General features: G+C 41.0%; 1 protein-coding gene across 2 annotated transcripts in view; it reads left to right on the plus strand.

Annotated features, from left to right (window-relative positions):
* Window positions 1–12,900, plus strand: part of arid1ab (AT-rich interactive domain 1Ab) — a 121,152-nt gene that overhangs the window by 100,357 nt on the left and 7,895 nt on the right. For both annotated transcript variants that reach the window (XM_059954678.1, XM_059954679.1), the window contains exons 13-17: window positions 1,459–1,591; window positions 2,930–3,102; window positions 7,584–7,716; window positions 9,028–9,129; window positions 11,120–11,213. In XM_059954678.1, the coding sequence (XP_059810661.1) occupies window positions 1,459–1,591; window positions 2,930–3,102; window positions 7,584–7,716; window positions 9,028–9,129; window positions 11,120–11,213 (635 nt within the window). The remainder of the gene's footprint in view (window positions 1–1,458; window positions 1,592–2,929; window positions 3,103–7,583; window positions 7,717–9,027; window positions 9,130–11,119; window positions 11,214–12,900) is intronic.

A 12,900-nucleotide genomic window follows, 5' to 3' on the forward strand; every position in this document is an offset into this window, starting at 1 on the left:
GTCTGGTGAAACCTGTCCTTACATGGGCATTATCTGTGTGAACACTGCACGGAGGATTGTATGGGAAAAGGAAGGAATTGCAAGAATGTCAGCCCTGCCCATTAGCTCATATGGCATTCCAGCTGACTGCTTTGCATGTTGCCATCCCAGCTTCCCTGGAGATACCTTAGAGATGATGAATGGGAAACGTATTTAGAAAGTGAATGAAGCACATTGACTGCAATGTAATCTAATTCCCATATTACACAGTAAGGGGAGCCCACTGCATTCTTAAGGCAGTGACAAGTCACTAAGCAGGAGGGGAATCCCCTGACTGAGCAGGGTGAAAAGGTGAAAGAGGGCTGGGTGTAAATAATGCACTCCTGTTGACCTTTGCTCACATTTAATTAATAGCAGTGTGAATCATCGAGACTATTGTAATACCAGAGAGTGCATAATGACGAATGCACTCACTGGAGTATATCTGAGCAGTGCCATCCATGACATGTCATGATAATCTCTTATGTCAGAAGAATTCAAGGAAATATTGATTAATGCTGTCGTTCCAACTTTGTGGCTGCCCACATGAATAGAATCTGAACATAATTAAACAGTTTTTCAGAGTAATTGTTTTAGAGTTTCATTGATTTTATTTTTCTCCCTGCTCTGAGCAATAGGTCGGATTAATTTTTAATTCCAGACCCCACGCCTCCCTCTCTCAGCGACCAGGGTTCATATCCCACCGCTGACTATGAGGAGTTTGTACGTTCTCCCTGTGACTGTGTGTGTTTCCTCCGGGTGCTCTGGATTTCTCCCACAGTCCGAAGACCTACCAGTTGGTAGATCATTATAAATTGGCCTGTGATTAGCTAGAGTTAGATCAGAGTTTGCTGGGCAGTGTGGCTCGAAGGGCCTTTGTCATGCTGCATCTCAATAAAAATAAAATACACAGCCCCTCTCCTGGTGAAGTGGTATTCAGTCCCCCCAAAAAGAACCCCTAGGTAAAGAAACTGGTCATTTCTCTACCCACTCATCCAGTCCCTCAGACCCCTTCTCTCCTTTTATTATTTGCTTTCCCTACCAGCTGCCTAACACAGAATTCTCTAGGTCAACCTTCCCCATCCAGACTTTTCCAACTCTCCCCCCTTTCTCACACTCCACTGGTCTGTTCCCTCTGGTCATCTTGCCTCTTTTTTTCAAAGCCACTTCCCCTCTCAGTAGAGTTCTACTTGTTCTCTCTTTCAACTCCTCTCACTCCCCTTGGTCCTATCCCTCTTCACTCTCTCGGCCTCTTCCTCTTCACATCTTGCATGTTTTGTCATGGTTCATGTTAGGAGTTCCCGATCTGAGGTCCACAGACCCCTTGCTTAACGGTATTGGTCCATGGCATAAGAAAAAGGTTGGGAACCCCTGGTTTATGTGGTCCGTGGGCCATCATCACCCCTTTATAACAAAGATGGCCTTTTGTTTTTGTTGCAGCTGGTTCAGGTTCCCTGCAGGGCCCGCAGACCCCTCAGTCCACCAGCAGCTCAATGGCAGAAGGAGGAGATTTAAAGCCACCAACGCCCGTCTCAACACCCCATAGCCATATGCAGCCAATGCCAGGATCCAGGTGGGTAAAATTATTATGTAAAAGGCACACTGAATCATGTCAAGTAATCATGTTGACCTTCTCAGTGTGATTGCGTTTCCTGGATCTATGATTGCAGGCAACTAATTCAGATTCATTTATATATCACATGTACAACATTGTGGGCCGAATGGCCTGTACCTGTGCTGAACTATTCCATACCAATATACTTACCAAAATTGCTCTACAACAGATTCCATTGCATTGATCATGCACCTGACCCTGACACACCTAGAAAACAAGGACACTTGTGTCAGAATCGTGTATCTGGATTTTAGTTCAGCATTCAACCCCATTGTCCCACAGACCTTGATGAACAGTCTCCTCCTCCTCGGTTTAAGTACACCACTATGCAATTGGGTGTTGGACCTCCTAACAAACAGACTGCTCCTCCCTCCCCAACTACCTCAGCACAAGTGCCCCTGTCCAGGGCTGTGTGCTGAGCCCACTGCTCTACACTCTGCTCACACAGCCAAACATCTGAGCAATCACATCAAGTTCACTGATGACATGGTGGTAGTGGGGTTCATCACCAACATTGATAAGACAGCATACAGAGAAGAGTTGGAAGAGCTTGAGGCCTGATGCTGGGCAAATAACCTCTTTCTCGTTGTTAACAAGACAAAGGCGATGGTTATCAACTTTAGAAGAACTTACATGACACAAACCTCTTTACATTGGCAGCACAGCTGTAGAAACTACAGGAGGTTCAGACTCCTGAGGGTGCACATCACACACCTCTCATGATTCCAGTGCACATCATACACAGTGGTACTCACCAACTTCTCTGCTTTCTGAAGAGGCTGAAGAGAACTGGACATTCATACTCACGTCATTCTTAAAACAATGCAGTGAATTGCACTATTTGTGTGTTAACCAGCACCATCTAGGGATGAGTTAGGGGAAACCTGTAAGTGTGGCCACATATCTGAATCTGAATAGTGATTCAGATACTGCAGTAGTGATGGAGCTGTGTTTACTTTGCTTCATCCATTTCCAAAGCACAAGCTGGTAGGGTGAGGACTGGAGCTGACAACTCCAAGGAAAGTTCAGTAAAGACTGTACCATAAATAGAGGAGAGGTAAAATTGGTTTTATGGTGCAGTGATAACACTGGGGGCAAGTGGTTGGCCCACTTGTGTGTTAGCAGCCCATGGAAGGGAGTATGTGACATCCAGTTGAACTGATTGCTTTTCCCACTGCCTCTTGGTACTCTCCATTACTAACTAAAGTCATTTGTTTGTCAGCTGCTGTTTATGAAAATTTTACCGTCTTATCAAAGATCTGTGTTTAACTAATTTCTATTTTTGTTAAAATTCAGAAGCAACTCTGTGAGTGTCCAGGATCCATTTGCAGACACCAGTGACCCAGCTTTCCAAAAGAGGTCCACTGTTTCTCAAAATCCTGCCTACCCACCCAGCATGAATACCACAGACTTAATCCCCCGTATGCCATACGAACCGAACAAAGATCCATTTGGTGGGATGAGGAAAGGTAGGAGTAGTTTTAAGATTATTTCCTGAAATGAGAACATTTTAAGAAATGACCAATGAATTGGCTGACCGACTGCTTTTTACCACACTCTTAGAGAAGTTTTGATTTTGTAATGTATGGTAAACTACAAATCTTACAAACAGTATTCATATTTTTCATTTGAGTTGCAATTAAGTTTGAAGCTTAAAAATCAAAATGCACGATTAGCTTGGATTTTGGTAAAAGAGACAGGAAATACGAGTGAGCTTGCTGTAGAGATCCCCAGTAGTTTTGTCAGGAAATGAACCTGAATAGGAGAGTTCAAATTAAATATGAGATTTTAATTCTTGTGCAGACTTTTCAACCAAATTTGCAGTAATACTACTGACAAGATCCTGGAATTTAATGAAGATGGTGTTTGCTAGATCTGTAAGCTGAGAGACCAAGAATTAGACTGCACTAAACTTGGTATTGTGCAGTAATTTGAGTTAATTGTGAAGTTTATTTTAAAGAAGGGTTGTAAGAGATTGATTTTACTGAGTTTGAAAATGATTTAATCAAATGCAAAACTAGAGTCAAAGTGCACTGACTTAAAAGTCAAAGTAAATTTATTACATACATGTCACCATGTACAACCCTGTGATTCATTTTCTTGTGGGAATACTCAAAAATCTATAGAATGATGAGCATAACAGGACTAATGATTATTGATTCAATGAGAAATTATCCAAGGTAGATTGGGAAATTAGATTTTAAAAGCTTGTACAGTAATGTAAAGCAATGTATAGTAAAGCCGTAATCCACTATCCAATCAGTTTTGGCATCTGAATCCCCCATCCACTACTAGGGCCTCTGTTTCCACACTCTTCTAAAACTTAGCAAGTTCACTGGAATGCTATTGTACTACATTTAAACAAGAATTAAATTAATAAAATAATATCTGATAGTCCAGAAAATCTGCTATTCCAGCACCACGAGATCGTAGATGTGGTGGATTAAGTGTTTTATGGTGGTGATTGTTCATTGTGTCTGATGGTGACAGGAAACTTTGTGTGGGGAAAGTTTTTAAAATGGAGAAGCAGTTCCACTCTCTCAAACTTGGATGTCCAGGTCCGGTGGTACAAACAAACGGCACAAACTGGAGTGTTTTGCTGTATTTTAAGTAATTCATAATACAACAAACATAAACTTTAGAAATAAAAACCTCAGGAAAAGTGATTCAGTCAACAAAGTGTAGGATTATTGAAAGAGCCTAGCTGTAAAATAACCTCTGCCGTTTAACAAGATCACCACAGGATCTTCTATCACAGCATATTCCCATGCTACTCCCTTTTCCCTTGATACATCTAATATTTAGAAATCTGTCAATATCTGTTTTTGAAAGCAATTGATGACTGAGTTTCCAGAGCTGCCTTAGATTGAATCTCCAGCAATACACCACCACCTAAGTGAAGACATTGTTCCTCATTTTGATCCTGCCTAACACATCCCTTTGTGACTGTGATCCCTAATCTCACTCCATTCCTCCAACTGCTTGTATATCTTGATTGGGCCATTTCTTATTCTTCTGAAACAGAATGAGGCCTAATCTACTGGAGTACTTCAAGTAACGACCTCTCAATCCCAAGAATCAGTTTAGTGGAGTTTTGTTTAATTCCTTTATAGCAAGGATTTACTTTAGGTGTAGGCCACGACTATATCAAAATGTATGTCTGGTCGCATCAAGATGTAATGTAGTTTTGTGGGACATCTGCCTGTACTCAAATCCTGTTCCAGCAAACCCTAATTTCTATTTATCTGTTTATCTTCTGTATTTACATATTAACTTCCAGTCATTTATGTACAAGATGATTCAGGCCCTTATGAACAACATTTGAAAATATACAGTGTTTCTGTGTGCTACTAGTTTGGATAACACAGTATTTTCCTAAGGTGTTTTCCATCTGCTGTGTTCTGGTCACTTGTCGCTATATCCCCTTACACCCTCTTTGCGTCTTCATGTCATCTTACATTTTCACTTTATTTTTGTTGATTGTAGATTGAGAGTAGTCAGACATTGATTCCTGTGGTTTTCACTTATCTCAGCCTACCTGCCCAAGAAGAACCCTACTGTTTTCTATCTGCGAACCAACTCAATCCAATTGTCCTCTCCGTGTTCGTCAGCCTCCTGTACAGGCTCTCATTGAAAGTTGTTTCTAAAACCAGTCACATATCCACTTCTTTTCTACTGGAAATATCCTTAAGGAACTCCAGTAGATTTGTCAGGCATATCTACCCCTTAAACCCAAGTTGACGTTGCCCAACATTGAGGTTAGATTTGATATCCTCCAATACGAAGAATCTGTTCCAGAGTCTATATTTTTTTTAATGCATTAACTAGAGCATCCACCACTTCCAAATCCTTGTCTTTCAAGGCTTTGTGATGTAAACCTCTATCAATTTATTAATCGATTTATCACTGTTTAGGCCCATTTACTTGTAGTATTTCTTTACTAATATCAATTCCTTTCATTTCCTCACTTGCACTTAAGCCCTGGTACATTATTAGTCTTCCATGAAGACAGGCAGAAAGTATTTAATTCCTCTACAGTTGCCTTATCCACTATTATAAATTCTTCTCTCCCTGTAAGAGACCCTATAGAAGCCTTGTCTTGTTGCCATGAAGGGGGCAATCTGTGCCAGCTTCCAACTACTCTGTCACAGTGGCACCACTCCCTTTTCCTTGTTCCTTGTAGCTTTGATACTTATTATCTCTCAATCCCATCAATTACACACTTTATTTTGCCGAGTGCATATGGTAAGGGTAGTGTAGAGCAGTCAATTAAGCTCGCAGCACAGATGTGGGAGGAGAATGCTGAAAACCCATGCAGTCATGGGAAACTTGCAAACTCCCCAGAAAGGGCTCTGAGGTCAGGACCAAACTTGGAGCTACAAGGCAGCAATGCTGACTATCAGTTTATTGTGTGTGTGTGTATTTATTTATCTTTTGTTTGTTTCCTTTGAGTTTTTTTTTATTTATCCTTCGAATTCTTAAACTCCTGACAAGGCAGTTCAGATGTACAGCAGATCGTAAGCAGCTCTCAATAGTCAGAAAGCTATTTCACCCCTCATCCTCCCCTATTTACATATTCTTTCATGTGGTTTTATGTTAAATAGCAACTATAATATTACATTTGAGTAGTTGAACTAGACAGTCATGGAACAAATAGCAGAATATGTTGCAGTGATAGCTTTGTTTTTGCTGATCAGACATTTATGTTCCATGGCCTGTTCTGTGTGGTTTTATTAATATTATTAATTTTCCATTTGTGCTTTCTAAGTCCTGAAGCAAGGTCACAGCAACATTTGGACTGTAATCCATTGTCTCTTTTAGTTATTTGGAACTTCTGAACTCTTTTCAAGTTTTATGGGTTTTTAAGTTTACTTACGAGTACAGAAGGCCATGTGTATTTTAAGGCAAATGGTAAGGACATTGACATCCAGCAGATCACTCCACTGCTTTGCATTAAATGAATATTTGACGGGGTAGTTACTCAGTCTATGCAGCCTCCCCAATGCCCTGCACTCGCCTGCACATTGCAGGGAGGCTAGCACAAATGATTTCTTATCCTGTAAGTTTCTGGAGCAGGTAGACCTTAATTTCACCTTGGTAACTACGTCTTTCAGTGGTCGAAGACCATCAGTGTAGGTTCTCGCCTTGGTGTGAGAGACGAGTGCTATTGTGGCAGAATGGCTTACAATTTGGCCACATTTAATACTCTTGTTAAGGAGATTGATTGCTGTGTCTGCGGTGGGGACATTTAATTTAATTTCCATTTCTAGATATGCCTATCTTTGGCCCTTGGATCTCCATTCAGGTAAACTCCTGGCACTGAAGGTGACTTGTTTTATAAGGGAAACGTTGACTGGATGATCTGGGAGGCAAAACTAACTTCTGTGCCTTGTAGGAGCCAAATGAAATTACAGTAACTTCATTTATTTTTGCTGTTTCTTTAAAAAGCAACTGACATGGTGGGTGATTAAAGTTTTAAATTGAATCAAAAAACTACTAAAATTCTGTGTCATTCTATGACTGTTACGATGCTCTTGGCTGCTGCAAAATCCTGTCCTTTCACTGGACATCCTGCAGTATGTTGTGCAGTGCTGTCTTTGTTTGAATTGGATAGATGCAGGTGGACCTCTTATTGCAGCTTAGAACATTGTTCTAAGTAGTTGAACTGATGTGCAGTTAATAGGACAAAGTAATCTTACAGTGGGCTGATCTAATAATCAAACTTTTAATAACCATAATACGTGTTAGATAAATGTGTAGGAAATTTAAAAATTGGGACCACCAAATCCAAAGTGAAGATTCCAGCTATTACAACTGTTTGAGGACAAACTATATGAGATTCTCTGGATGTTTAATCGAGCACGTTCATTTTGGGATATGGAGATGATGCAGGATGGTAAAGTTGAGATGAGTAGAAGAGTGGATTGATTAATGTGTTTTCTGTCAACAGCTCCTGGAACAGATCCTTTCTTGTCATCTGGACCCTCTCCCAATACTGGAATGGGAGACCCTTATAATCGGCCTCCTGCAACAGGAATGGCACCACGGCAGCAGTATGCATATGGATCTGGATTTGAGAGGAGGTAAATGTTCATGGAATTCAGAAAACTGGAACTGTGTGAAAGCTAAGATAGAACATTTCTGTAAGCTTTCTAAGTTCACTATTCATTGCTAAATGATCATCAAAGTTACATTTTACTTTTAATCTATGAAGTTGAAATGATTTTTTGCATGTGTTTTGTCATGACTGATAAAAGCACGCATCAAATCGGTTTATTAGGTCGTTCTAGCTCTCTCCATTTAGGCTGCTCATAATTTAGGTCTCTATTCTGCTTCCTTGGCTGCAAATAAAACAACTGTAGCTTATGTGATCTCTTTTATTGCTGTATTTCTTCCAATCCTGAAGCTGTCCCTATTAAACTGTTCTGAGCTCTCTGTAGTACAATTCCATTTTAGATGTAATGCAACGTGGTGACCAGAACAATGCCCAGTGAACAAGTTGTTTAGTTCAGTTGTAGCAGAAACAACATTCTTAGGTTGTTTATCATGGTTAATTAAAGAACAGGTACAATAATTTTTAGGCATCATATTGGCTTATTCTGCTTCCTTTTAAGGATCTGTGGATTTGCATTTTAAGGTCCCCTTATTCCTCTGCACCACTTGTGTCCTCCCATTTATGCATATATACTCTTGCCTTTTTGCACCTACTAAATGTATACTTCACATTGTGGACCTAATTCCTTTTACCATTTTTTGTGTCGAATTAACAGAACGAAATATACTTTCCTGAAAACGGAACCTTTCTTCCTCTTTGTAAACCACACAGCCACTTTTTTTGTGTCTCCAGCAAACGTTCCTACTGTATTGGCAAAACAAAACCAAAGCTATTGCTGTTAGCCTGCAACCGCTACAGAGATGTTACACCTGCATGACGTGCCCCAGCTTCAATAACGGCCCAAAAGTCAATTCCTTTTTTCTATCCTTCATCAGCGATTAGCAAGCTTAAATCTTGAAGCAATGAAATTAAGTGCACCCAAGTGTAAACTATAGCATTATTCAGCAAAATTGAGCGTTATCTCACTGATCAGTACAAGTTATAATGTCTGCTGGTTTCAAGTTACAAACTGCCACAAATAGGCAAGAATATGTAACTTATTCTCTTTGCTTTTACCACACCCTTACTCATTAACCTAGTAAACGAGTAGTATGATGTCCCTTTTAGGATGGAGTCATGAAAATGTATTACAGAAGCCAGAGAACGAATTATGAGCTGTACACTGTAGTATTGGTTAAATCGAGAATTTTATGTATCTAGAGTGCTTCTACCCTGTCCCCCTCGAACTCTATTCCCAACTTTCATCTTGAGCTTTCTTTCATCAACCTCACTTATTCAGGTCAGAACACGGAATGGGTCCAGAGGGGACAGTACAATCTAATGCGTCAGTAAATGCAGATTCCAGCATGTATTCTCCAAATCGTTACCCAGCTCAGCAGCGGTAAGTGCAGAACATTCTGAAAAAGCTGCATGTTTAGCCTCTAACATAAGAAGGCCTTGTTTTTAAACAAAAGGTCTCTGCTGAATGATATGTTGTAGATTAGTGGTCGCCAACCCATCGATCAAAGATCGACCAGTCAATCGTGAGACTTTCCCAGTAGATCTGGAAAAAAAAGAAAGAAAAATAAATACACAAATACTGTTGAGAGATTGTTTCTGAGTTGCGGGGTTTTAGTTCCATTCTTTCTGTCCAGTGCGCATGCGTGTAGCTCCCCTGCCACGTGCTGGTCCCCAACCACTGGGCCACGAGGAAAGGATATGAGTCAGCTACGCCTTTCCTCATTCCCTGTCACACCTACTGTTGAACTTGAACACTCACAAGGTCATCAGTTGCCTAAACGCAGTGACACCCTCGCGTCAGGGATCAGTGGTTGGCCTCGGATAATCGGCCAGTGGAAAGTGCAGTTGCTACTGGCCTGGGGCACAGACATTTGGGCACCGCCTCTGAACCTGTTTTGAACACCGTATGTTCATGGGAACCCGGTGCTAAAATATTCGCACACGATCTAATTCGGGCACAGACGATCTAATTCGTAAGTATCAGAGCAGCTATCTCGCTGCGATATACTGAAAAGTTATCCCTTGAGCCAAACTTTTTTTGGCCAATAGATCCTACAAGGGGGTGGTGGGCGCGCGTCCTGTCGCACTCCTCGCTTGGTCGGTTGCTTTCTTCGGACTGCGACTGCCACAGCCCCAACATGGGAACAGGCGCAACTGGCTAAGGTGTCTGGCGGCGGGCGGATGGGAGGCAGTCTAATGATGCAGTGAAGCACTCAAAACTGCTTTGGTACCTTGAGTCCAAGCACCCTGCACTTAAAGACAAATCCGTTGAGTTTTTTCAGCGGAAAAAACATGAGCAAGCGGGACAGAAGCAAGTGCTGATAGCCATGTAAACTAAATTGTGGAATAGACTGGATATAAGGAACCTGCTTCGAGTATCGCTGTCTTCCGTTCGTGTTTAACACCCCCCCCCCCCCCCCCAGCTGGCCCGCAAGAATATTGTCAATAAACCGGTCCGCTGTGCAAAAAAAGGGATGGTGACCCCTGGTGTTCATACATTATTTCTACTTCCGGGTTGTGGGGTTTTTACTTCCGGTCTTTTCTGCCCCGGTGCACATGCGTATAACTAATCGATCTGGGGTCAATCTTGCCTTTTGCTAAGGCCGAGGTAGGGGATCTTGGGCTTAAAAAAGTTGGTGACCACTATTGTAGATAATTTGTTTGACTCAGATGAGGATGAAAGAGTAATTATTGGAGATAATGTTGTTTCTTTATTTGATTACTTAACAGCTTTGGGTGGTATTTTTCCAAACCAATGTGAGCCATTGACATTGGGGACTCATTCAGATTTCATTATCAGTCAGCCATAGATGTACAGTTAAAGTATTGTGATGCTCAGCCCAAGTAAACCGCTTTTATAAAGCTGAAAACTTTGGTGCATTGTTAAAAGTTCAAAGCTTCAAAGTACATTTATTATCAAAGCATGTATACAGTATACAACCCTGAGATTCGTCTTCCCACACTCAGCCACAAAACAAAAGAAATGCCATGGAACCTGTTCAAATAAAACACCAAACACCCAATGTCAAAAAAAAAAGGAACAAATCACGCAAATGGCGAAAAAATGAGTTAAAAACAAAAACAGAGTCATTGGAACAGTCTAGGAATGTTCAGTTTGTTTCTGTTCAGTTCAATATAGAGCTGTGTCATTTGTTGACTGCAGGCTGCAGAGCCAGTCTGCCCCAATTAAGATGTCTCTGGTTGACAGTCTTTTCCTGACAGTTCTTTCCCAGCAGGCCAGTTATTACTAAATGGGTCTGTTCCTTCCTTTGTACCAAGAGTTAATATTTCCAAAGGAAATCTAGTGGGCCTTGTTTTGTTGCAGTGTAGTTTCTATAGCTGCTAACTTTGATTTACCTGTCTACAACCAGGCATGATCCTTACGGAAGCCAGTACTCTGGACAGGGAGCTCCACCTGGACAGTCGTATTCCAACCAGCAGCCTGGAATGTTTCCACAGCAACAAGTAGGTTCCGTGGGCAGATAAATCTGATGAGGAACTCTGACTGTGTCTCAGAAAGAATTCAGAAGGATTTGCAAATCTGGTCAGCCTCAATCAGCTGGCTCCTGTTTTAAAATGTTGGTGTTTGCTGAACCATTTGGGTGGAATTGCTGCAAACATTGGTCATCTTATGTTGTACTTCAGTGTCAGTCCTTAAATAACAGGTTTCTGTGTTGATTTTGGCTATTAGCAACAAGAGAGGAGTAAACCTGATCCACACAGGGCCATCTGCACTGATGTAATTAGACTTGCAGTTCTTGGCCATTGTGGTCTTAAGGTCTCACTGAGTATATTTAAAGTGGTGGTTAATAGGTCCTTAATTAGTCACGGCATCAAAGGTTACGGGGAGAAGGCAGGAACATGAGGTTGAGAGGGATAATAAATTAGCCATGAGCAGACTCAATGGGCCAAAAGGCCTAATTCTACTCCTGTGGCTTATGGTCTTATAATAGTTAATCCACTCTTGCTGCATTTGTAAGCTGGATGTGAAATGTCTGATTTGCGCTTGTCTTTCCATCAGTTCCCATGCTGATTCTGTAATGCTCTAAAATTACGGAGAATTGATGAAACGAATAAAGTTCAAAGTAGAGTTTATTATCAGAATACATACATGTCACCATGTCCAACCCTGAGATTCTTTTTGCAGGCATATTTAACAAATCTACAGAACAGGAACTGTAAACTATTATCCTGAAAGGTTATTCACTTTGGATTTGAGAAGGGCATAATACTAAGAAAAGTGTTATGGAAAAGGGTCAGGGGTTCCCAACCTGCCGTCCATGGTCCCCTCAGTTAATTGTAGGGGTCTATGGCATAGGATGGTAGGGAACTGCTGGTGGGTGCTAAGTTTTACGAATGATCAAAAGCTGATGTACAATAAGAAGGAGCCAGGATCAAACATTTATCTCAAAAGAGTTGGACAGCAAAGGGGAGGAAGGATTACTTCAATAGTACGGAACATCTGTTGGGTCCAATCTAGATTCTTCAATTTTGTTTTGGAATGTTGCCCTTGGAGAGTTGTGCAGGCAATGGAAGATTTCAATATTCATTTTCTAGATGTTAACCAAACCTTCACCTGTTAAAATAAGAGGACATGATGCATGAGTGAGGCTCGTATCTCCTTAGATTTAGACATTCAAGGGTTAATCTGAAGTATTTTAAATGAAAACTATGATGTGTGTAAACCAAATTAATAGTGGCATTTATAGAATGGAGGTATAATGTTTACCAATGAAATAAAAATGTTTTTTTTTTAAACAGAGTTACAGAAATGTGAAAGACTTGCCCTAAAAACTCTGCTGCAGTTTAGTTGAAAATATCAAGACTGAAGTCAATGGAAGGTTGTGCATTGAGATTTGAAGGATATAAACTGAAATTAGGGTTGGGGGATGCTGGCTTTTTTAAAATCTTACTGTAGGTTTAGCAGAATCTGTAATAGAGACATTTAGTCAGGGCATGAAGGCATACGAGGAGAATGCAGGAGAGTGGGGCTAAGATTGAAATGGATCAGCCATGATTAAATGGTGCAGCAGACTTGATGGGCCAAATGGCCTATATCTCATGGTCTTCTGTGTGCTTGGGGTTTAGTTCACCACTTGTATCACCACTGAGTGGAGTGAACTAGTTCAGGGGAGAAAATAAAACCAGACTT

Source organism: Hypanus sabinus, chromosome 30 (genome assembly GCF_030144855.1).
Source record: "Hypanus sabinus isolate sHypSab1 chromosome 30, sHypSab1.hap1, whole genome shotgun sequence".
In the NCBI taxonomy this organism is placed as follows: domain Eukaryota; kingdom Metazoa; phylum Chordata; class Chondrichthyes; order Myliobatiformes; family Dasyatidae; genus Hypanus; species Hypanus sabinus.